Genomic DNA, 26,320 nt, shown 5'->3' with positions numbered 1-26,320 from the left:
ACAAATAAGATACGATAGTTTCCAACCAATTTATGTGTTTTTCAGATCTTGAAACTCTAGATTTATCCATGAATAACATTTATAACATAAAAGATGTTGCTTTCATTGGATTGAACAATTTGAAAGAGCTAAATCTCTGTAGAAACAAGTTATCTTACATTTATCAACACACATTCAGTGGTTTATATGGACTAATGTTCCTAGATCTCCAAGGAAATCCTATAATTCATATCGAACCTGGATCATTTGGACATCTTATTAGCCTTAACACACTTCTGCTGGGAGATCTGAACTTCCCGCCAGGAATGTCACTGATCAAGCTGCATTTATCCGATATATTTGGGATAATTCCATATAATTTGAGTAATATTTTAATTAGTTCAGGCCTGAGACCAATGCAACTTGTGATCGGGAGTAATACTACACTGGATCAGGCCCTAAACTTCCACATCAAAGGTCAATATGTGACTGTTGAGGACTGCAACAGTTTACTCTTGACATCTGTAGTCACACTTCAGATAGATATGTGAGCTGTGGAAATGAATTCATTGGGCAATATGTCCAATCACTCGTCAGTCTGGAATTTAATTCAATGTTCTCAGACAATATTGGAGACTTGGCTGTAATTAATCAGCTTGTTCATTTAAAAACCTTAAAACTGGAAAACATTGAATTTACTAAGCAGCCAAACGTGGCCGTAATGTTTCACAATCTGACGAAACTCCGGACACTGATACTGACGAACTGCAGATACTTCTTTCTGGATGGAAGTCTGACTAAAGATTTAAAGGCACTGACAGCTCTAGTGCTCATTCCAAAAGATAATGTCAATATTCTTCAAAACTTGGTGGAACATCTCACTAGTTTGAAATACCTCCATGTTCTGGGCTTGGGTCTGTACTGCAGTTGTGATAATGCTTGGCTGGTCTCATGGGCGAAGGACAACAGGAAGGTGCAGGTTGCCATGTTCAAACCCACCATGAAAGAGCAGCTGCAGTGTTTGACTGACAATGGAATTGACCAACTCAACTTTATTGGTTTTGCTAAAGAGAACTGCTCATTTGAAATCGAATTTATGTTCTTTGCCTCCACCTCTGCCTTTTTGTGTATTTTTATTATTGTGGTGCTGTCATATAAGTTTGCAGGCCAATACATTGCGCCTTTCTATCACATCGCCAGTGGATGGTTCCGAGAGGCTTTGCGTGTGAATGGTAAACATCAGTACCGCTACGATGTTTTCGTGTCTTACAGTGGTAAGGATGAACACTGGGTCATGGAGGAACTTCTTCCGAACTTAGAGCGGCGCGGCCCTCCGTTTTTGCGTCTCTGTCTTCACAGTCGGGACTTTCAGTTGGGAGAAGACATTGTGGAAAACATCACGGACAGCATCTACTCAAGTCGCCAGACTCTTTGTCTCGTCAGTCGCAACTACCTCTGTAGCAACTGGTGTTCTTTGGAGATGCAGCTGGCCACCTACAGGCTCCAGGTAGAACACAGGGACATTCTGATCCCGGTCTTCCTAGAAATGATTCCGTCTCGCTTGCTATCCTCCCATCATAGATTGGCGCGGCTGGTAAAAACTAGAACCTATCTTGACTGGCCACAGGAACCGGAGATGTACGAGGCATTCTGGGATAGGTTATGGTGTAAACTCAGCTCTAATAAAGCCAACTAAAAAGAAAAGTTGCTAAAGTGAGAAAAAAACAACAACAAAAAAACAACGCCTGGCAAGTGGATGAGAAAAATTTATTTGAAATACACTTACATGTAATGACAATTTTGTATTTACTTTTTTATATGCTTAATAAACCTGGTGTAACATCAAACAGGATTCACTGTGCAAACATGACAAAATGTAGCTGTAGCGAGTGTTACTAATTCATCTTTTAAAAAAATAGCACACATACATAAACTGATGTTTGGATTAACTATTGAAATATCCTTTTCTGATATAAACCTCTATTCAGACTATTTCTGAATGTGCTGATCAGATGTGCTGCACTTAGGAGATATTTCGAGCCATGCGTTTGTGTACATTAGTTTCAGTTCATGTATTACAGTTTTTATCAATCGCTTTGGCTCAGTTCTCAAATGAGACTCTTTTTTTTTCTCTCAAAACAATAAGTTCAGGTTTCTGAACAATTCGTTTCTTGTTCACATCAGATTTGAATTTCGTATTGATTAAAGCAAATTGCATGTATTTTGGCACGTGTTCAAAAGATCAAGTACAACTGTCTACAATTTGCACAATAACTAAATGCAGACATGTTATATTCCATAAATATTTATGACATGGAATGTTTGTAATGTTTGCTAAATTGGCAAATTGTTTTTTTTAATAAAATAGGAATCACAATCTTATCAATCAATCAACCAAGTTTGAACAGCAGCAGTTACATCAGTGCTGTATAAATACATTGGTATTTTACAGTAAATGTTTTTTTTCTAGAAATGTGTTACATGTAAACTAAAAATTCTTGTCATTGAAAGAGCAATATGTAACTAATATGATAGTATGTATTGTGTGTGTTAGAGAAAGACATAATGGGGTTTGTTAAATTGAACAAGCAAGTGAGAATTTTCAGTTTACATGCAGCACATTTCTGCAAAAATAAATGTATTGTGTAAATACAAGTGTTTATTTTCTTTTTGTGTTCAACAGTGTTTACTTTACCAAGTCAATTTTACCTACTCTCTGAATCTGTATTTACACAGACAGAACTGACATTCTTGCACATTATATAAAACAATTAGTCAACAAAACTTAGAGGTGCAGAAGGCCACACAGCAACTTTTCGGCATTGCACCAAGCTAAAAATTAATCGAATCATTAAAGAGTAAAGATAAAGCGCTTAACAAGGTCTACGTGCGTTCATTCGAATAGCTTGTTTTCCACCACGGCATAAACGGATGTGACATTTTTGTTGGCGTTCCCAGCAATGCTGATATATAGAAATTATTTACATATATAAAATGTTTATTTAGTATTTATTTTTTACTGTTTTACATGTATTTCCTTTGGGTCTATTAAAGCTTCATGCATCCAATCATCAGATTATAAATAATTGACAAGATCAGATCACAAACTTTCTTACAGGTTTATTTTCTCACTTTGCTTCTCTGGATCTCCACATTCCATGCAAAATAATTCAAAAGAAAAGAACATTTGCCAAACATAATCTCTGTAGAAAATTTAAATTGTGCAGACAAAATGACAAAATCACATTCAGTATAGGAAGCAATTTCTTTAAAAAAATTCACAGTGATCAGAGGTTACTTTTTGTGCCTAGGTTTTTTAGACATAATAACATTGATGCATTCAACCTACATATAGTACAACTTAAAATCCAAAGAATTCAAAAATATCATCAATATCATTCTTCTGGATATTTGGTTTCGGCAAGACAGTCTGTGAGTCCATTTTTTCTTCCTTGGCTCCAGGTGCCATATTGTTTCTTGACACTTCTTTTTTTGGGAATTGTTGTGGTTGGCTGCAGTTCCTCACATGTTTCAATGACACAGACAAGTTTTTAACTGTTTTAGACCACATCCTGGTATATGCAGATCTAGATCTGATAGTTCTGTTGCGTGCCATGAAGGTTCTGAGGTGCCATCGAGTTCTCCAAAGTGCAGTGAAGGAACAGGAACGTTTTGGTGGGAGAGTCTTTGGAAGCATCAATGCCTTTTGAAATTCTAGCTTAAACTTCTTCAAACTCTTCTCCACCCTGAATAAAAAATTAAAAAAAAAAACATAATTAGACACACAAGCTAAGAATGACTCATAAATACATATTTCATTTAAAGTTTTTTTTATGTACCTGACACCTTCAGCTTCCAGACTTTCCATCCTCAGACACTTCAGGCGCAAGAAGGCCAGGTGCTTACGCTCTCGATGAAACTTACAGCTCCGGCACCAGTGCATCACTTCCTTCAGATGGGCAGCCATGTTTCTGAACGAGGACACCTTCTCCAATGACTCCAAGAACTTCCTCTTCTGACAGACTGCAATTTGGCTTGAGAAGTCCGATTTCATCTGTGGATCCAGAGACATCTTTGGGAATAATGCATCAATATTAACCTTTGAATATGTCAGCATATTATTGTTCTCAAAAATATACTTCAGTTTGATCTGTCATATGGCAACATACAAATCAAGATCAAATACCTGTTTGGTGGTTTTACAAGATTGTGGAAGCACAACCTTCATCTCCAGTCCATAGGGTGAGACATCTGAAGAATTACAAGCAAATATGATTACATAGTATCTATATATATCTATCTAAAATACGCAAAATCATCATTGGTAACAAAACCTGGCTGTTGTTGTAAAACTGCAGCCCCCAGATCCAGACTAGAACCTTCATCATAACCAGCAGAAAATATTGGCATCATCTCTCGCTCCTCTTCTCCATTATTCTCTTCTTGCCCTCTGTCCCCAAACAACCTGCAAAGGACAGATAATTTGGACTTGCTTGGCCTTGGGACCTTTAAAAGGTCTTTGGTGCCTTCTTCCATCAGTAGATCAGGGTGTGCGAGGCACAGGAAGTCTTTCAGGTCTCCAGGCAGGGTGAAGTCGGTCAGGTAGGCCATGGGCTTGGACTGTGACACCTTCTGAAGGAGTTCAGTGGCTCTTTTGTACATGGGGATGAGGGCTCTCAGAATACCTCTGAAGAATACCCTAAAAAAAAAGTGATAAAAAAAAATAAAAAAATAAAAAGCATTATACCATTACAGAATTATATTTGTTGTTCATTGTTCAGGAAAGGTTCAAAATACTCCGAAATTTTCCTAAACAATTCTTAACATTTTGGTTTTTCATTTCATGCTAGAAATACATGCGTGCACACACACACACACACACACACTTGTTTTTTGTAATACAGTTAGTTCTAAAACCTAACCCTAACTCATATCATAACCCTAAATGTGCGGTGAATTTAGCAAAATTTCTGCTAAATATATAGGTAAAAAAGGTCCATTGTCTATTGTCAATAATGTACCAATGCAAACGTCTTACACAGAAGTCAATTTTAAATATTGAATATGTTATTTAAATGCAAGTATGACAAGCAGTTATGGAGATTTCAGGATTCCCCAATTCAAGTAGATAGGACTTGGTCTTGAATGCCCGAAATAGCTGCCCGGAGGCATTGCAAATATGGCCGCCGAGTGAACAGACTCTCTTTCACGGGACTTTGTTCAAGCTCACTTCTGGGTACATACAAATTTGTCCATAAAATAAGGTAAAAAAAAAAGTAAAAATAAAACATCAAATCAGTTTCCTTGATTATACTGAACACACTAAGGCACATTTATTCCAAATCTCAACCATCAAGTTTGCACAGAAATATGAAATGATGCTCCCTCCATGCAGTTTTCCCACCTTGGCATTTTCATACATCCCATATCATACATATGGGAATCCAACAGAGACATGGTAAATAATAACGGTACATAAACTCACCAGAGACGACTGAGCATGCTGAGCATCACCACATTCAGCACAATGAACTCGCGCAGCTGCAGGTGCTGTCGTGTCAGTCTAACTGGGGTGTGAAGGATCACAGTCATTCACAGTTCTTTGATCATACTTTTTATACGTTTTCAAAGCAAAGTAAATGGTTGTGAATGTGAACATTTAGGATACATGAAAGCCTGGGTGCACCGCTCCAGCGTTCGGGCTGAAAGACTCGAGGCTCCAAGTAGTTTGAGACAGAGCCACTCCAACATGGGCTGACTGGGAACATTACACTCGCCAACCTCTAATCCAGCATCCCTGCGCAGAAACCAAAACTCATTCTCAAAACCATAAACTGGACAAAAAGTATTTTCTTTGAAGACAGACTTTGCGATTGTTACATATAAAAATAAAATGAACGAGAAATAAATTTAGAGACTTAATTTTGTAAACTAAACTAGACTTATTTTGTCCATCTGGAATTGATTGGATGGTTGTGGTTTGCTATTGCTATGATCTCATTTGAGTGACAGGTTGTCCCGCCCTAGTGCTTATAAACACATCTCCAGAGAAGAGATGGTGGGGGAGTTATTTTGATAAGATTATGATGGCACATAAAGATGAAAAAAATAAATAATGATGTGTGCACTGATAAATCATTTCTAATAAACACTGCAATATTCCATACAAAAATAAGAATGGTTAATTTTGATTTCATGGTGCTTTAGCCTACACACCTTACCTCTGAAATTTGTTTGGACACAGTTCCTGCAGATCTTCTACTGCTGCTTGTAACTTCATCTCTTTTAAGCGGTTTACACATTGTTCAACCTGCAGATGGTGCATATTTCATACATTTCATATAAATTAAAACCATGGATTTTATTATGGGCTTGGAATAATTATGCAATAACTTATGTAATGTATGTAACATGTATATTGCAGCACTGGGTTCCGACCTGTTTTAATGCTCGGAATGGCTTGTGTTGTCTGAAGCCGTTGTTCAAAACGTAAAGTAGTTCGTAGAGCACACGGATTTCTGTCTGCAGAACTTCACTACATAACAGGGTCAACACTGTCTCACAGTCAGCCAGCAGACAGTTAATCAAGATATCTAGACAGAGAAACATCATTTTTTTTAAAGTGGCATACTGCACACTTAATACACGTTGACTTAAAAAGTTCATAGTTAATAGAGTTGCTATTTGGTGAAACATGTAACGTTAGTGATAAATAAGTGATAGTTAAATTGAGTACATTCACCAAACAACTTGCACATAATACACATTGAGCACGTGCAATTACTATATAACATGGTCATGGAAACATTTAACCTAATGTACCTTAGTAATAATACAAGAATTGCACAATATGCAGAAGATACGCTAACACTAGTATCTAATGCTGGGCAACGTCGGTCCTGGAGGGCCACTGTCCTACAGAGTTTAGCTCCAACCCTGAAAAAATCACCTGCCTGTAACGTTAACTTTCTAGTAATCCCGAAGACCTTGATTAGCTTGTTCAGGTGTTTGATTAGGGTTGAAGCTAAACTCTGTTGGACAATGGCCCTCCAGGACTGAAGTTGCCCATCCATGGTCTAATGAGATCAAAAGTTACGAGTTAAATGCTTTATCACTGCCAATAAATTATATCACGTCACGGCGCACCGTTTCACATTAATCTAGCTGCTAACGGATCCACGTGTTCAGGTTTGTCGCAGGAAAACACACTGACTGTTCGCTTTATATTTCATTTCATGCCGTGTATGTATTCTTCATAGTAAAGTGTAGTAAATATATGGGTTAAAATATTAGAACATACCCGTTGAATCAGTAAAAGGGATTCGAATCGAAGAAACAGCACTTGGAAAAGGAATATAAATTTTATTCCAGGGTTCCTGCGCCATGTTTACAGTTGACTGCCGGAGTGCCGGGGACTCGAGAAAGAACGATTACGTCATAGTTCTTAAAGGTACATACACCGCATTCGTACACTAGAAAAAGCTGATTTGTTAAGGGTGACGAGTTTCTTTTGCGCTTTAATTTTCCTGTGACTCACAAGGATTTTTCTCTTCTAGTTTCTGCAATCAATTCTGGTACAATTTCCCTTCGGTTGTTGATATGCCCATAATTAATCAAACTGAGTTTTGTACAGTCCAAAAACAATAACAAATCTATTCGCTCTCTATTTCTTCTTGCTCTATTGGATTAAATGTGTTGATGACCTTGATTGGGAAAGTGTTTGGTTATTACCTCATATGTTTTTTTGTTTGTTACAAAAAAGGTGAAATAAATTTCTTTCAAGATAATAAATTATACCCTGTCAAATATTTCCTTTTCAGAAAGATATTGATGTGCTGCTATTTTTGCTCTTTGCACTTGGAAACAGTACCCCACATTTTCTGCCATCTGTGTTTATTAAGAAAAAGTTAGGTCTACTCTTTAATTTTGATTTGCATTTTGAAAATGTAATTGTGTACGATAACAGTGCGAATAAGGAAGCTATTGTAATTAATCTGATAATTGTATTAGTCAAATTTCAAATTCGTATAAGTTCTTTAAAAAAAACAAACATTTTCTCAACAGTCCTTAAAGAATTAGAAAATTGGTTTTCTAGTACTAGTACTAATGGAAAAGCTATTAAGACTGCCTATTGTCTTCAAAATCTTTGAATGATAGAAAGGTCTTGTAATCTCTATGAATGTAAGAAAGTGTGTTTTGTATTTTTTGGCATGTCATCTTTCTTTTGTGTGTGTGTGTGTGTATGTGTTCTTTGCTCCCCTGGCTCCAAAGTGTATATTGTATTATTTTGTTGTTTAAAGCACTAATGCAATGCCCGTGCAAAATCTGTTATTAGTAATTGTTGGTTTGGTATGTTGGAGTTGATGAATAGCCAAGGCTACTATTACACAGGAGCCTAAACTCTGAGAAAACTATAACGTTAAACGCGCCAGAATAAAATATAATATTCAGAAGTAAACAGTGTAGCTGACTTACAGATTCAGTTAAATCACTACTTTTTCAAAAAAGAACCACCGGTTACCTCTCAACTAATGCTGTAAACATACAGGGAAACCAGTCAGCTGGTATTCATATAACATGTTTTTTAATGATATAAGAGTAAAAATATATTAAATGTAATACAGCGCATATATTTATCAAAATGCTCCTCTCTAGAGTTAATTTGTCTAGCAAACTAACATCCTATGGTCATTGAAAGGCCATAGCATTACACTCATTGAATGAGTACTGTACATGAGACATGACGATACATTTCAGTAAGCTGTACTGTATATTTCAATATACCTTCTGATGTTCATTCTTGTTTATTTGGTGCTAACTAAGGGAGACAGATTATCGGTAACCAAACAGCTAATGGGACCCCATTGACTTCAATAGTATTTTTTTTTTCATACTGCAAGTGAATGGGGCCCAATCAACTGTTTGGTTACCCATATTCTTCAAAATATCTTCTTTTGTGTTCAGCAGAAGAAAGATAATCATAAGGTTTGGAACAACTTGAGGGTGAGTAAATGACAGAATTTTCATTTTTGGGTGAACTATACCAATAAAATCCCAATTTTGACAGGGGAGTGTAAGGAGTATTTAACATGAGAGTGTAGTATTATAGCCACTGTAATATCAAAGGTGTACTTGGTTTATCATATAGTTTAAACAAATTAATAATATATATAGGTCAGATATATACAGTATGCTATGCTTTACCGAACCGTGACTTCAATACCAAAGTATGTACCGAACCGTCATGTTTGTGTACCGTTGCACCCCAAATATATATATATATATATATATATATCAAACTTGACGGTTTGGTACAGTATGTAATCCAATTCAAATAAAGTATTAATAACCATAATACTAATTATTTATGTTTCTGTAACACAAACAAAACGATATATATTTATAATATTATGATCTTTATTATTGTTATATAAATGATCTGTAATGGAGTTAATATAATGAGGAACAGATGGTTAGGGTAAGGCTCAGCATCTCACCATCTTTTTTCATCCAACAGTAAGAATAATATTTATGTATTTATAAATGCACATTTCATTTGTGTTGTAGTACCCATGCAATAATCTGTGGATTGACTTCCTCCAGTACTGATTCTTCTGTTCTGCCTCGTACTTTGAGTCCATGGTTAGCATCCTTGACCCAGTGAACGGCAGAAGGGTTTTTCATGACGTGCCTAATAATTTCTAGAAGTCTCTGAAAGGCAAGCAAATTATAAGCTTTGTTTATCATTAAAGAAGAATGTGATAGATTAGGTAAATCAAGGTTTAAAAACTTCAAGTTAAAGGGCTAGTTTACCCAAAAATGTTTTATAAAAAATAAATGTCATTTATTCACCCTCACATTTCAAACCTGTGTATGACATTCTTTCTTCCGTGGAACACAAAGATATTTTGAAGAATGCTGAAAACCAAAAGGTATTGGTGGTGACCATTGACTTTCATTGTGTGAACAAAAAAACACATTTCTCAAACTTTCTTTTGTGCTCTATAGAAAAAGTCCTACAGGTTTGGAATAAAGTGAGGGTGAGAAAATTATCAAAATATTTCTTATTTTTGGGTGAACTATTCCTTTTAAAGGTTCAACAGGAACAACTTTCATTTAAGCCCCAGATCAATGGAAAACTTCTCATCCGTGTTCACCTTTTCACACAAGTTATCTGTAGTGCCGGAAACAAAAAGCACAGAAGTTCGCGACAGCGCAAGCAGGCCTCTGCTCCGCTCAACATATGTTAGTGGTTTTCCTGGTAGATGAAGAGGGAATGACAAACACAGAACACCCTGGACTGCATCCTTCTGTCTCTGCATACGTTCACAAACAGCAACAGCTGTACGAGCACCCATAGAGCGCCCTGGAAACAAATAGACAAAGAGAATTTATTAGACATAAAGAAATGTATTTCCGAGAAGTACAGTAAAGCCTCTAAAAACCAAAACGGCATCTGCTAATTTTTCAGTTCCTCCTTCAAAAATAGAACACTTTTGCTCATTCAAACAAACAAATTCATCTCTCACAGAAAACCTGGTATACTTTCTCAGGCTTGTCAAAAATACCATTAGAGAGTGTTTGAGAAAAAAAAGAGTGAGTCCTACCTCCCAAGAAAATTCTGTTTGGTGCAAATCTCTCATGGCTCTTTAAGTAATTCTGGTAGATAGCACAATTGAAAGTGTTATTTATGCAATATTAGTAATATTCGTAACAATTTTCTTCTCATTTATTGCTATACATTTATGTAAGTATCTGATGGATTTGTATAGTTTTGGTGTAGTATTAAAAACAATACAATAATAAAATGTGGTTGCAATATAAACATTTCACGTGCACGGTGGTGCATATAATATTGAAAAATAAGTTCTTACCACAACGGTGAGATAAGCTCTGAATCTGTACATGAAGTTCACCGCCCTGCAGGTGAATCGCAGACACAGAACTCCTGAACGTGCGAGAGCGTGCGCTAGGCTCTCCAGCTGTCTGGCGTGCATGTCTCCGCCCGCACCGTGCGTCAACACCACAGCGGTGCATTCCGCGCCGAAGTCAGCAGGGACCGTGAACACGCATTCCAGCTCTTTCTGCTCGAACGGGATGCTCACACTCTCCTGTAATATTCCGCTGATTAAAATCTCTCAAAAAGTGTCAAAAACGAAGCTCTCATAAATAAATTCTTGGTAAAGCTTGGCATTAGAAACTGCAAAACACTGCGAAGCACTCATTTTCCAATTTGTTTAATGAAAAGTGTTACTATAAGTAGGTTTCGATGTTTTTTATAGAGAAAATACCTCTGAAAACTCCATTTAGGGGTTAATTGTTGCGTCAAAGACTAGTGTAGAAGTTCAATGTAAGTTCTTGCGTGGTTGAAGGAACGGGTCGAGCTCCAAAATTCCCGGGTAGAATTTTCTCACAGACTCACACGTGGACGCGCCAGACATGCGGATCAAATGAATCACGTTATTAACAGCGCCACCTAAAGTAAAGGGGTAATTCAGACACATGGAGCACACTAAAAATATATGAATGTCATCGTTTTATTATTTTAAGGAAACACTTCACAAACAAAGGCTTTCAAAAAAGGAAGTGTGTTTGGTTCTTAATGTTAGATAGGAAATTAAGTCCAGGGCGTTTTTTTTTTACTCAAGTAAACATTTCTCAAGATAGGCTTAAGTCAGTTTATACGCATAAACATTAAAGTCTTGTCTAAAAAAGAGTAAAGACCTTTTTGTTATAGTTAATTTTTCCGAATAAATAACAGGATTATTCTGGTCCAATCTTGGTGGAACATGTGAGTATTGCATAGTTATTTTATATTAAAGTTTACTCTGATTTTAAAGCAATAAGCAAGCCCTTCTATCAAACTTTCTAAACAAAAATGGACCTAATATACAATTCATATAAACCAGACCAGCAAGAGTGTAGAAATAGAAAGATTTAATACAAAAAACAACAACAACAACAACATTCAGTTAAGACATTGCAGTCACAAGACACTTGATGCACCAAGTCTGTGGCCTTAGAAACATATTCTGGTGCAAATCCATCTAAATTTGATGGCCGCTGTTACATGATGGAACAGGAGGAATCACAGCTCATCTCTGACCTACAGTATACAAAAACAAAAACAATTCGAAATGTTTGATATGATCCAGGACTAATGCATTGCAGACTTAAAGAATTCATATAAACATTTTATCAGAGTAATCTGCTGATCAGTCCAAGTCATAAAAGTGTATTGTCCTCATAAATCCAGTTTGTCTGCTTTATGAAATGACAATAAATCCATCAGATACTTAATTAACCTTACATCATTATACCATATGGTGGTAAACTGTAGCTACCTTACAACTTTTATAGTCCCTGTCGTTTCTTAACAATAAATATTTTATTTTATAGTGCAGAAAATTCAAAGATTAACAGTATTATTTAATTATATAAATAGTATAAAACAGAATAAACTGAAACTTTGTTAAAACATTTGAAAACATGTCTGTATACATTCAATAAGGCTGCATTTATACTGCATGTCTTGATGCCCAATTCCGATTTGCTGACTATATCCAATTTTTTTGATGACCACCTTACAACTTTTAAAAGTGACCCATATCCAATATCTGCATTTACACAACACTTAGTGAAACAACCAAGGTAGACTTTAGGGATGTTCATTTCGTCTTTATCCTTAACCTACGTCCGTTAACCGATCATTAACCGGTAACTGGCAAGATGTTAAATTAGAATTAAATTAAATTACAACGGATAAGTCTGAATCTGTGACCCATTAAAAATAACAAAATTTGTTGTCCAGGGGTTTAGTTTAACATGCGCAAATAGCAGCATAAACACAGTCGATGATTTTTTATGTTGATAATGGAATGCGAGTGAAGTACAAAGCCCATAATTTAAACAATAAATAATAGTTTAGCTGTAAATAATAGTTTATTTGTGCTGAATGAGGTAGGCTACATGAGCCCAATGCCGGTTTCTGTTTTAGTTTAGCCTTAAATGAATTTGTTTTTGCTTAATGTTTATATAGCTAGCCTACATTTATTTTTTTCATTCTTGTTCTGTTCTGAATATCCGTTGAATTTAAAAGATGTTGTTGTGGAGTGAGGGAAACTAAAATAGCCTAGTGTTTATGATTTCAATTTATTTACCTGTATACATTATTTCTGAATGTAATAGCCAAATAAAATGCGACTTGTACGCAACTTGAGTTGACGTCATTCGCCACCGTGGCTTTTTCTATTATACGACTCACTTTGACAGGGGAATTTCTGATCTGTCCGCTTACATGGCAGACGAAAATCCATGTATTTAAGTTATATCAGATTTATTTCAACAAATGAATGAGGCCTGAAACCGATCTGAGAATATCGGAATCCATGTGTTTTTTTCCTGTTTACACATTCGCCAGTCATATCCGATCTGTGCCACATGAGAGGGGAACAAAAATAGGAATTGGGTCACTTGAACCATGTAATGTAAATGCGGCCAATGGAGTTTGGTTATGATATTTTATTTTGATGGACTCCTAAGAATAGACTATTGTGCAATGATGACTTTTTAGTATCAATCTCTGCTACTGTGTAAAATAGGTTCAATTACGAACAATGAATGTACACATTTTGGTGATTTCTTTTAATAATATAACCAAGGACACACAGACCTGTTTACTTGCGCAGTAACATGGGAAAAGTTCATCCTTTGGCTGCTCCACCAGCTCCATGCCATCTCTAACCTTGGGCTCAGTGACCTGCAGTTCAGAGTACTTCTAAAAACGAAAACACAGAGCTAGATGAGAGCAGAAATTTCATTTGGTGTACACAATTTCACTGGCAAAACAGAGCAGTAAAGATATATAATTTATTTCTCAATATGCAAGTTCAGCTACACAATTTGTGATTAATCCACCCAATCACACACCCCTTTTCATTGTCCTGGTAAAGCACTATTATTTTTATTTTTACTTTTAAATGTTAATTAACTGCAACATCATCACACTAAACAAGCATCTTTATCTGCAGTACAAATCACATAAAATTCAAGTAGCCGCTGTGGTCTTGACCTCCAACACTTCCACACCTCAAACACACAGGTTTATTGCTGAGAAGTGCTTTGAGGCCAGAACGTGTGTTTAAAGATTAATGTTTGGGCCGATGGTTATGGAAAACCATAAAGTGCTGAGGTTCATGACCTCAGGGATACTTGTGCTCAATGACTACTGTGAGCACTCAGGAAACTTGGGACCAGCTAAAAAAAATATTTAAACAAATCTGATGGAAAAAAAGGAAAATATTATATTTAGTGAGGTGAATGCCTTTACAGATATTTAGTTCTCAGTGTTAAAAAGGTCAAATAATAATACATTTTATTTGCAATGCGCCTTTCTCAAACTCAAAGTGTACATGTCAACATGTACAGAACAAAATAACAAATCAAACAATACATAATACACATCAAAAATACATATGTATTAAATGAAAAATATGCACAACAAAATGACTTAAAAATAAATGATTAGATATAAATCATATATTTAAAAATCGCAATGTCTTAATTATTAGAATATTACTGCTGTTATTATAATCATTACTAATTTTGTCCTTTGTTTTGAGAATGTTGATATACAGAGTAAAGAAACAAAACCACCAATTAGTGATTACTGATTTAGAATAAGACTTGTTTTTGTGGTTAATTTACTAGATATCAAGTTTCAGAACAATTTACAATTAGGAAATGATGGGGAAAATATATCCAACACTGAATATGTATAAAGTAAATACCCACAGCAGACCTAGAAAGATTGAATCTTACAGAAACACGCTCATGAGTCTTTATTATATGATAAAGGAAAGTGCTTCTAGTCATATTACCATAGTCTTATCAACACATACAGTAAAATGACTGCTTAATGTGTGTGCTATGCAGATGGCAAGACGTGCACTATCTGACCTTTGTCTTTCGAGTCCTTGAGAACATAAAACTTGCAAGAAGATTGAAGATCAAGAGAGGATAAGATGTACACACTGATAAGTTCATAAAATCAAAATAATGTGAGCAGAAAAGAGGAGTTAAAAAACAAATTTAAAACAAATGTATAACTTTTTAAGACCTGAATAAATGAAAATACTGTACACATATAAAGAACAAACTTACGCCATCTACTGTCAGAGAGTGAATGTGCATTTTTATTCAGTGCGTCTCCTTCAATCGTTCATAATTCTCATCCATGTTGGGCTTGCATACATTAGAGTGCGGATGCACACGCAATGTTGTAAATTTTCACCAGCTGATGTAAAAGTATTCATTAAATCTAAATAATTAGAAATTCGCCTTCATTCCCAAAGTGCCTAATTTAAACGCCTTGTGGCATAAATTGCTTTGCTTCGTTGCTGTCATTGTTGCCAACCATCTCTGAAACGGGTCATCTTCGAGATATTGAGAGTTAAATTAGCACTTTTGGGAGTTAAATTAGCACTCATTTTGCCTGCTCTCTTCTCTCAAGCGACTAACCCTCCCTTACTCATCTCTGGTGAAGCGTGCACTGTGATGTACCATGTAAAAAAAGACACGGTAAAAGTCCTTAAAATGTAATGCCTAGAAGGAAAAATACATATTTAAGACTTTTTAATGCCCCGTGGAAACCCTGCATACAACCAAGAGTCTGTAGTGTCAGCGAAACAACAACCTTTCCGCTCTTGGTGTAATCTTTGCCACAACAGATACACCAGAGCACTGATCTGAAGAAAGAAAAAAAAATTACCTGGAAGAGTTTGAAGTAGTAACAGAATATACTGTCACCCATTAGATGGGTTCGTGCAAACTGCTGACCTGCCAGGGCAATTTTCTTCGCCTATAAGATTAAAAAAACAAACAGAAATTGCAGGTTGCAGGATTGTTTGTTCAGTTGAATATTGCTACAATCAAGGGTTGACTGCAACCCCTTTCACCCGCATCTCACACTACTGAACAGCAACATAACAAGCTGCATGTAAACCTTCTGCTTTGAAAACAAGAAGAAAAACTTCAACATCTGTAATTCAAACAGTTATGTATGTATCACTATAGTGTTTCCAAGCCTTCGGCGTTGGCTGCTGTAGTACCCATGACTGGTGGCTTGGTTCCCTCTTGCTTCACGTCAGATGTTGAAGAAATTAACAAAACAGTTTGTTCAATTCAGATTTTTCACCTTTTGTTTCTGAAGGTTTGTTTGTATCTCTTCTGCAGGGTGAAAAAATTCCGGTGAAAATTTTGCGAGACTGCTTCGTTTGCGAATCTGCTTCGTTTATTTTGGGATCGGTTATTGCCTTTCTCAAACGAAACTTTTACTGGTGATTCACTGTTGATTTGTGGAATAGGTCTGACTAAGATGTCTGTACCTTTACATAAGGTTATTTTGTACTCTCATTTAGTTCAAGGTGAAGTCGAATCGGGGGTGAGACCAGCTCTACCAGTGGAAGGAATTTCAGTGATTCTGGGGAACAATCTGGCTGGGGGGCGGGTTTGGAGTGATGTGCCCTTACCTTTGATTGTTTCATCTAAACCTGTTTCTACTGGGGACATTGATGAGAGTGTGCAGAGTTTACCTGATGTTTTTTCAGCATGTGTGGTTACGCGTGCTGCCAGTTGCCACTACAAAAAGTGCGGAACCATCTTTGGCGGAGGAAGGCATCTCGTGGCCACATACTCTTCTCTGTGTCTCAGGGTGAGTTGATTAAGGAACAAAAGACAGATTTTACTCTGAATGTTCTATTTTCACTGGTAATGACCGACAACAACAGTGCCGCACAGGGGGATTTTGTTTGTGAGGGAATTCTAATAAGAAAATGGGCACCTCAGGCTATTGAAAGCTTGAACCGTTGTTCAAGTAGTAATTCCAACGGCGTTTCGTTCAAAACTCGTATTAAAACTCGCTCATGATGACTTATCTGGACATCTTGGAGTGGAGAAAATTTATAATCGCGTTATGCGTAATTTCTTTTGGCCTCGCCTAAAACGCGTTGTGTCTAAATACATACGAACGTGTCATACATATCAGGTGTCAGGTAAGCCTAATCAAAATCCAAAGCCGATTCCATTGTGGCCGATTCCTGCTGTGTGTGAACCGTTTAACCACCTAATCATGGACTGTGTTGGACCCTTGCCCCGTTCCAAATCTGGTAGTGAATATTTGCTGACCATTATGTGGCAGGTTACGCGGTATCCTGCTGCCTTTGCGTTGCGGTCAATCACAGCAAAATCCGTGATCAAAGCATTGTCTCAATTTATGTCGGTTTTCGGAATACCTAAAATTATACAGTCAGATCGGGGTACTAATTTCACTTCTGGTGTGTTTGAGGAGGTTTTGCGTCAACTTAATATTAAGCATAATATATCCACCGCATATCATCCTCAAAGTCAGTGTGCGTTAGAACGCTTTCACCAGTCACTTAAGTCCTTATTACGTGCTTATTGTACGGAATTGGATCGAGACTGGGAGGGCTTACCTTGGCTTATGTTAGCGGCAAAAGAAGTGACCCAGGAGAGTACTGGATTTAGCCCGAATGAACTCGTTTTTGGGCATACCGTTCGTGGGCCATTAGCTGTATTGCGAGATGGCAGGCTACCTACTGAACCACCGAAAAAGTTGACTGAGTATGTTGATGGTTTTAAAAAACGACTTTTTGAAGTGGTTAAAGTGCCAAAAGTGAACCTGGAACAAGCACAATCAAAAATGAAACGTTTGTATGATCGTAGGACGGAACATCGTTCTTTTTGTGTTGGTGATCAGATGCTGGCCTTGTTGCCCGTTTTTCATCTCCATTTAAAGCTAGATTTGCCGGGCCATATGTCATTATACGACGGGAATCTGATGAAAATTATGTCATCAGTACGCCAGAGAGAAGGACTAAAACCCAGTTATGTCATGTGAATTTGCTTAAATCTTATTATGTGCGGGAGGAACGGGTATCGCCTCATAAAACAGAATCGGTTGCTTTGTCCGTGGATCAGGGCTCATCACGGGACGAGTAGCCTTTGACAGATTAGGCATTGGAACCTGAAGACTGCATTTTGTGTCCTCAAATGAGTAATTTGGAAACTTTGAGAAATTTGCCAACATTCCTTGAACATCTTCCTACTGAAAAGCGTGAGTTAATTCCGCAATATTCGTCCTTGTTTTCCAATGTCCCTTCTCAGACGCACGTAATACAACATGACATTGATGTGGGTAATTCCCCTCAGATACGTCAGCGCTTTTATAGAGTACTGTGGGAAAAAAGAAAACAGCTGGAGTCAGAGGTTAAGTATTTGCTTGATAATAACCTAGCCGTTCCGTCACTCTCAAGTTGGTCTTCTCCCTGTTTGTTAGTAAAGAAAAAGGACAGGACATTTAGATTCTGTACAGATTATAGAAAACTAAATGCAATCACTAAACCAGACCTTTTTTTGGCTTCCACGTATAGAGGATTGCGTGGATCGGTGGGTACAGCGAAAATCTTAGCAAGTTTGACTTGTTATTGGCAGGTCCCGTTGACAGAGCGTGCTCGAGAAATCGCTGCTTTTATTACTCCAGATGGTGCATATTCATATAACGTTATGAGTTTCGGATTGCGAAACGCACCGGCCACATTTCAACGGTTAATGAATTGTGTGGTAGCTGGGCTTGAGGGGTGTGCGGTTTACTTGGACGATTTAGTTGTGTATAGTGATTCATCGGAGGAACATTTATTCTGAATTCAGTCTTTGTTCAATCGCTTGAAAGACCGTGAACCTAGCGAAGTGTGAGTTCGCTCGGGCCACGTGACTTATTTAGGTAAGGTAGTTGGTCATGGCGTTGTTCGACCGGTGAATGCAAAAATTGAGGCAATCAATAAGTATCTCCACCCTGTACAAAGCGGGAGTTGATGTGTTTCCTATGGATGGTGGGGTACTATCGGAATTTTTGGAGGAACTTTTTTCAGAAATTGTTGCCCCATTGACCGATCTGTTGAAAGCGTCACGTACGTTTGTTTGGAGTTCAACCTGCCAAAATGTCTTTGAGAATGTTAAAGCGCACTAGTGCTCCAGTCCTTGCCGGTCCTCAGTGGGATAGATCGTTTAAAATTGCATGTAGATGCTAGCAAGGTAGGGGCGGGAGCTGTCCTTTTACAGGATGACGATGAGGAAGTTGAACATCCGGTATGTTTCTTTTCGAGAAAATTCTAGTCATATCAGCTAAACTATTCAGTTATTGAAAAGGAGGTGTTGGCGCTGGTTTGGGCGCTTCAGCATTTTGACGTTTATGTGGGAGGGGGTGGTACGTCCGTTGTGATTTATTGTGATCATAACCATAACCTTACGTTTTTGACAACCCTTCAAAATCCTAATCAAAGGTTGATGTGCTGGTCATTATTTCTGCAACCTTATAATTTGGAGATCTGCCATATAAAGGGAACTGAAAACATTTTTGGCGGATGCATTGTCCCGTGCACCTCTATCTTGAGAGTTAATGTGCTACTCTATGCCTTTATTGTGTCTGTCATTGTTTTCTCTTCCTAGGACCCAGGTCGGGTAGTAGGGATGGTGCGGCAGTGAAGGAGATGTGCTTTGATACAGTGTCAGAGTGACATCGATATGCTTGGAAACAGAGTAATTATAGGGTAAATCTTGCAATAGCTCTTTGAGTTTTATTTTATGGGGGAGGGTGTGACGTCCCTGTCGGCCGTTCCTTGCTTTGTGTGCGTGTTTGTGTGTGTGTGTGTGTGTTGCATCTGTATTGTTTGCAGGTGACTGGCTGATTGCGGCGTGATTGGGAGCACCGTCGCGCAGGTGTTCTTCGTTCCCTACAAAAGCTGAATGTTTCCTGTCGGCGAGAGTCTGCTCTGGGGATGCGTTGGACTTGGCAGTTTCTTGTCCTTCAGGTCGATACCTGTGGCTTTAGATGGTCAAATCTCGGCTCATTTTGAGGAAGAATGTAAAAAAAAGCTCAGATATTTTGCAATGTAAAGGTATTCGTCTCTCCTTATTTGTAATGATCCTTCTGGATCGCAACACAAGGTTAAATAACTGCAATGCATGACCTTGATTCGAGATTTTTCAACATTTATTAAAAATATTAATAATCCCAATATGGTAAATCCAGATAAAAAAAATTCTGTGCTCCCAAAATTTTTAATACACATTATTTAGTGTTCAAATGAGATGTTTGTGTGTGAATGGGGATGATGTACAGTACCTCCTCATCGTGGTCTCTAGCCCACTGGATCTTCTCCACTAGGTCACTGAGGTCAGCTTTAAAGGGGATGTAGTGCACCCACGGCTGGAGTTGCTTGTAAAAGTGCTCATAATAGATGGAGTCGTGTTTTAACACCACACTGTCACCTGCAAGCAGATAAGGTAATCTGTATGCTGCGACCGTCCCATCCACATTTATCTGGTACTTATACTGTTAAGAGAAACATACAAGTCACCTCAGTTAAAAAATAACACTACATAAAACATTTTAAAAAACTATGCTGTGTGTATTGAAGTTATGTGCAATTCACGCACCTCAAAGAAGTCGAAAAAGGACACATGTTTGACGAGGGGCCCATAAAGGCTCTCATCGTGTTTGAAAAAGAAGAAGTTGGTTAAGGCGGCATCGAGCATGGCAGGGTTCGCTCGTGCCAGTTTAACCAGCTCAAGACGCTCTTTCCTGCTGTCTCGCCCTCTCCAGAATGCTTTGCTCATCTTCTGCTTCCACGTTGGACCTGTGTGTCCCTGGACAGACATCATGTCCAGGCTCACTCTGCCACAAAACAAAATGATCAAAGAAAAAATATTTTATTCAGTGAGATTTCCTAATGTTATGTAATGATTCATGATTCATGATTTTACTATTCATAATACTGAACTTTTCTATTATTTTTTCCCCTCATCACATTTTTTGTTGTAAAATTTGTGTAAAGGTTAGAATAGAAATTGTCTCTTGTTTTCATGAACAGACACTAATTTTACCTAACATCAAATTATTTTATATCTTATAAAAGAATTCACTCATAATCCAACTTTGAGACCAATAGTGAATATACTACCTTACTGCATTTTTCTCATTTTTTCTATGTTCAAAATTTTCCTAAAACTCTTTGTTCTCCATAAAAAGTTTTATGTTGTTCCATAAAAAGTTTAAAAAGAGTTACAATTCAGTTTTCTTTACCTGCCCATAGTCTCCAAAACAGACTCGGTGAGGTCATAGGTTGGCATGACGATGTCTTGTGTGTCATTGGAGCCACACCATGAAAAGATTGGGCTGGGCATCTCAGAGGGCCATCTCTTCTCCAGGGGCCAGTCCCCCAAATTCACAAAAAACTCAATGTCTGGAAGCTTGACCTGGTCACACACAACCGCATTAAATTGACTTTTTATTTTTCATTTCAGACATTTAACTTATAACATACATAATATTCAAAAGTTTTGGGCCTGTAAGAATTTTTGTTTTGTTTTACTTTTTACAATTTAATTATACATTTTATACAAAAAAAATATTAATACAGGTACTGCGTTAGATTAAACTGGGAAGGGTCATAGGCATAGGACTTGCATATTGTTGTCCTATTGTTAGTTTAACTGCTTCTATTGTTCTCATTTGTAAGTCGCTTTGGATAAAAGCGTCTGCTAAATGAATAAATGTAAATTATACAATTTGAAATAACTGTTTTCTATTTTAGTAGAATACAATTTTTATTCTTTGGTGATAGATAGTTTAAAAGAACATTGTTTATTTTTGATATATAATTCTATGGTAACATTATAAATGTCTTTACTGTCACTTTTAATCAGTTGAATGTGTCCTTGCTGAATAAAAGTATTCATTTCTTTAAAAAAAATGTTTATGTACCCCAAACCTTTGAATGGTACAGTAGGTAGTGTATGAAAATATAAGTACTGAAAACTACATAAAAGTCTTTTTTTTTGTAATACGTGCACAGATACTTAAATACTTTGCAATACGTGCACAAAAACAATTGTTTTGTGCATGCCTCCAACCGATCTATGTTACAGTGCCATCTAATGGTTCTGAAAGTAAATGACTGAGAACATACATGATGTGTTTATAAATAACATTATTATTACTTCACATCATTTATGTGCATAAAATGTTTTAAGTTGCAGTATACTGAGCTAATACTCACTTTACGCGTGAAGGACAGAAGGAAGGCATCCATGAAGATCCTAAATCCAACATGTTCTCCATGTGTTTTTATATAAACCTACAGTAACAAAGCATACAAAGGCACGTGACATTATGAAACATATTTCAAACTTTGGCATCCACTTGCTTCTTTATGTAGCAAGGCTACAGAAAGATTGTAATGAGCACATTGCATGCGTATATGTGCGTGTACCTGGTTGTTTTTGATGGTGTAGTGGCACAGGCTGTGTCTCTTCCCGAAACGCTGAAGGATCTCATGGGCATTACGATCTGGATCCACACTGGGAAAGCCGGATAAATCACTCTCTATCTGAGAGAATGAGGCCGGACAGTGCATGTTCTTCTCCCATAATGCACCACTGGGCTCTGGGCAGTCACATGATTCGTGATACACTGCACCTGGGTGGTGAAAACTAGGTTAGACATTGTTCATCTCTGTATCATGGAAGTAGACTTGATTCTTCTCACCTCTAAGCACATAAGGTGATTTCCCCACCAGCTTGTCTTTCAACAGAATCTGAATGTGCAGATCAGTGTAACTGGCGTACATGCGGTACCGAACCAAAAAGGATCCGTCGTTCCGGTCTAAAATTTGGATCCAGATTCTGGCATACGGGTCTGTTGGAGATGTAATTTTCACTTCGAATGTTTTCTCTCCAGGAGAAGTCGTGAAACTAAAGAGAAGGACATTCAAAATGTCAAAGACATTATTATTTGAGCCATGACAGAATTAAACTGATGCCTTAAAATTAATTCTTAAACAAAATGCCTTCACTGCCCTTGGCGAAAATCAAAGAAAGACCTGTCCTGGGAATTCACCAGGCATTTGCGGTTTCATTTATCACAGAACACACAGTCTCTGCTACAATGCAGTCTAGAGACAAACATACATTCATAAAAGACTGACATAGACTAATCAATCACTACTAATTTGTCCTTTAGCAGATCTAGTCAAGCACTTACAACACACAATTGCCCTAGATTAAATGGAAATTTAATTTAAAAATTAAAAATTAAATTTAAGGGCTCTGGTTGTTCGTATCACTTTAGGATCTGCAGATAAGCCTATTTTTATGCTACATAGTACCTTTTAGTTGATGCTGCATTATAGGTTCTTTAGACCTGCGTATTAGTCTCTGGCTTCATCAAGTACCAAGATGGTTTATATCTACAGAATAAGATGATCTAGGTGGAACTCTGAAGGTTCTACTAGTGTATGATATAATTTTTGGTTCTAGTTGGAACTGAACAAATTTGAGCTTTCTTTTTTAGACTAGTGGAAAGAACACATTCAAAAGTGAAGTGTTTATTTTATAACACTTTATGTATTTGCGTCTGTACAGCACACACCTTTAAAGGCTGTTTTCTCATGCACTGATCCAGAAATTGTCACTTCAGTAGCATTTACATACACCAAACTTTCCCATCTAATTCTAAAATGGCTTTACATAGAAGTATGTTCATGTATCATTCGCCTGATTTATACTGTATAACGTTTTATTTCATTAAAAACATTTATTTACTGAAAAAAATATTTTCTGGCTGTCAAAAAATATTTTCTGGCTAAGAAAAATCCAGTGTGTAAAAAACCCTTTAGCTCCAATGTCAACTAAATTAAATCTTGAACATGGCTTTATCTATGTTCAAATATCTGTTCAGGAAATGCAACATCCATGCATATTTAATTAGACAATTTGGATATTTGGATATTTAAACAACATTTCAGAAAACTTGTAATACTTGTCTTGATGTCCTGTAATCAGCTTGGTAGGTGTGGTGATATTCACATATTCCTTCCATTCACATGTAGTGTCTTTCTTTGCATAAAAATTGAACGTGAAGTTAAGTGTCGACGGGTTTTGAACTTACAACTTTAATTTTACAGTAGTCAGATGTTTAAACACTAAGCCATACCGGCCCATTATGGTCTTCTAGCAGGACTCACTCACTTTCGTCCGGTGGTGTCCACTGTCTGTATGAAGAAGAACCGAGCAGGAAGGACAATGTTTGTCTCCAGTCCAGGACCCCAGATCAAAGTTTTGCTCGCGCTGGGCGCCGCTGCTGCCTTTGATCTCCGCGTCATGAAAACGATGCAAGGCATCAAGAGCAGCAAAAGTTTTCTCAACATGTCCATGGAGCGTGAGAGCACTTTCAGTAGTGGATGCTAGTGCATAACCTCATCAGAATGACAACCCTCTTAAGAGCTCATAATAAAACATGAATAAAACATTGCTTAAAAACACTAATGATACATTTTACCACATACTCACATTCACCAAAATACCAGCGGTTCGATGTGCAAACTAACCCACAGATACCCTCGTGAGAAAATCTCTGCAACAGACCCAGTGCGCTCATGTGATTGGTCGTTCGCACCTTGCGTACGCTAATGACGCAACTTACTGGAAGCTGATTGGCTGTGTAATAGGAAGAGGAAAGACGTTTGCGCTGTTCGTTTTTGTAGGCTACACAGCGGATCCGTCAATCACAAATTATGATCTTATAACACGTACAAAAATGACCATGGTATTGTTTCTACAGAAAACCTGTGGTAAATTAGTATTATCCATCACAGCAATAAAAATCAATTTTATTGAAGAGATTCCATCAACAATGACTTGTCACTTGCAATGGTAGGTCTACCATGGTAGATATGTAAAGGCTTATTATTAGTTTTTCTTTAACTATGAAACTCTACACAAAACTACGCAAAACATCAGACATCTGTTGCAAAAGCAAACACTTAATTCAAAACTATTTTAACTCTTCCAAAAATGGTTTTTGCGTGGTTACTCCATAAACAAACATCGAATGATTACGTTAGCCACATACACACACCAAACTACAGACAGATGTGAAAAAATGTAAAACACTACTAGTGCTTTTTGTTTGTTCAGTGTGCAGTGGAGTTACAGGAGTTTGTCACACGTACACTGTATACAGTAATGATGTACAGTAACGATGAACTTTACAGTTATGGAACTGACCTGAATCAATACTGAACTGACTTGAGCTGAATAATGACACTATTATATTGGCTTGTTAGAACTGTTTTACAGCAGAATTAGAATTTGTTACTATTGTGAAGTTGCTGAAAAACAATCTATATTGTATCTTGTATATTTATATATATATACACACACTGAATATGCATACAAGCCAAGTCAGAAAGTCACATTTATAAAGTGCTTTGTGTGTGTGTGTGTGTGTGTGTGTGTGTGTGTGTGTGTGTGTGTGTGTGTGTGTGTGTGTGTGTAGGAAAATCACTGTAAACCCTAACGCTCAAAATATTAATTGGTTTGAGTAGGGCCAACTTAAATTATACAAATTAGTTCAATCAAATTAACTTTCTTCACCTTAATTATTTAGAACTTTCTTTTTCTTTTGAGTTCACAAAACTGACACATTTTAAGTAAGTTGAATAATTTCATTGTTTTGAGATCTATGGGTTACCATCATGGTGACGAATGGAGCATGAGCTTTGGTTGAGAACAGTGTATATTAAATGTTTTAAATTGCTGTACTTATTCATCAAGTGCTATGCTAATGCTATTAAGTTAATTTCTTAACTTAAAAAATTTGATGTATACATATATGTAAATATATACACACATAAATGTATATATATAGAAGGATAGAAGAAAGATAGAAGGATGGTAAACATGGCAACAACTGATCAGAGGAGAGGATCATTCTGCTTTACAGCGCTTCATGGCTCCTGGGAGTTTCTCTTGTAGCTTGGCCATTGTATTGACTTGAGTGCGTACAATGTCGATGTAATGGTCAATCTGGGTCTTGTTTTTCTAATAGATGAGCTGTACACTGAAGAGCAGGATGTCAGCGAGGATGAGGATGGTAATGCTTTGAAGACCGCTTCAACATATGTCAGCTGATATATATATATATATTTACACTATAAACAGAAATTCAAGGGGGTAAAAATAATTTCTTTCTAAAAACACTGATTTTTGATTTCCAAGTGATCAATTCATGTATAAGTGTTGATCATTGGGTGTAGGTAATCATTAAATTAATGTGGCATTTAAATGGCGGTGTTTCCCAAATGAAACAAAAGAGCTGTTAGTTTTGAAACGTGTGTAATGTAGAGAACTGTGTTTAGAGTTTTGCAAAAGTTGTGTAAAGCACGTAATGTGCTTTTAGTTTTGCAGACTTGGTCTGAAAATT

The 26,320-nt window shown here is 37.0% G+C and overlaps 3 protein-coding genes and 1 pseudogene across 5 annotated transcripts; 1 reads left to right on the top strand and 3 right to left on the bottom strand.

Annotated features, from left to right (window-relative positions):
- The first annotated feature begins 32 nt into the window (after positions 1-32).
- On the top strand, positions 33-1,675 carry LOC130076819 (toll-like receptor 13; annotated as a pseudogene).
- Positions 1,676-3,257: 1,582 nt separating this feature from the next.
- On the bottom strand, positions 3,258-7,403 carry nepro (nucleolus and neural progenitor protein). Of its 2 annotated transcripts, none has more exons than XM_056242105.1 (9): positions 7,280-7,403; positions 6,418-6,572; positions 6,201-6,289; positions 5,648-5,776; positions 5,465-5,542; positions 4,314-4,678; positions 4,166-4,230; positions 3,819-4,051; positions 3,258-3,725 (listed from the first exon to the last, which is right to left on the bottom strand). In XM_056242105.1, the coding sequence occupies exons 1-9, from the start codon at positions 7,362-7,364 to the stop codon at positions 3,341-3,343; spliced, it is 1,584 nt and encodes a 527-aa protein (XP_056098080.1). In that variant the 5' UTR covers positions 7,365-7,403; the 3' UTR covers positions 3,258-3,340. The 2 variants fall into 2 exon arrangements, with proteins under 2 accessions (XP_056098080.1, XP_056098081.1); XM_056242106.1 differs by having other exon boundaries at positions 3,819-4,033.
- Positions 7,404-9,378: 1,975 nt separating this feature from the next.
- On the bottom strand, positions 9,379-11,357 carry tex30 (testis expressed 30). The gene is made up of 5 exons (XM_056242074.1): positions 11,271-11,357; positions 10,854-11,090; positions 10,587-10,638; positions 10,137-10,345; positions 9,379-9,690 (listed from the first exon to the last, which is right to left on the bottom strand). Exons 1-5 carry the CDS (start codon positions 11,283-11,285, stop codon positions 9,532-9,534), a joined length of 672 nt encoding a protein of 223 aa, XP_056098049.1. The 5' UTR covers positions 11,286-11,357; the 3' UTR covers positions 9,379-9,531.
- A 544-nt stretch (positions 11,358-11,901) lies between these two features.
- Positions 11,902-24,331, bottom strand: poglut2 (protein O-glucosyltransferase 2). Of its 2 annotated transcripts, none has more exons than XM_056242076.1 (10): positions 24,085-24,331; positions 22,604-22,809; positions 22,329-22,534; positions 22,116-22,193; positions 21,140-21,312; positions 20,494-20,731; positions 20,180-20,389; positions 15,749-15,838; positions 13,652-13,756; positions 11,902-12,085 (listed from the first exon to the last, which is right to left on the bottom strand). In XM_056242076.1, exons 1-10 carry the CDS (start codon positions 24,267-24,269, stop codon positions 12,068-12,070), a joined length of 1,509 nt encoding a protein of 502 aa, XP_056098051.1. In that variant the 5' UTR covers positions 24,270-24,331; the 3' UTR covers positions 11,902-12,067. The 2 variants fall into 2 exon arrangements, with proteins under 2 accessions (XP_056098051.1, XP_056098052.1); XM_056242077.1 differs by lacking the exon at positions 24,085-24,331 and adding an exon at positions 24,005-24,072.
- Positions 24,332-26,320: the final 1,989 nt, after the last annotated feature.

This window comes from Rhinichthys klamathensis, unplaced genomic scaffold, assembly GCF_029890125.1.
Source record: "Rhinichthys klamathensis goyatoka isolate OS25496 unplaced genomic scaffold, OSU_Roscu_1.1 h1tg000693l_1, whole genome shotgun sequence".
Taxonomy (NCBI): domain Eukaryota; kingdom Metazoa; phylum Chordata; class Actinopteri; order Cypriniformes; family Leuciscidae; genus Rhinichthys; species Rhinichthys klamathensis.
This window is presented reverse-complemented; position numbering and strand designations above follow the sequence as displayed.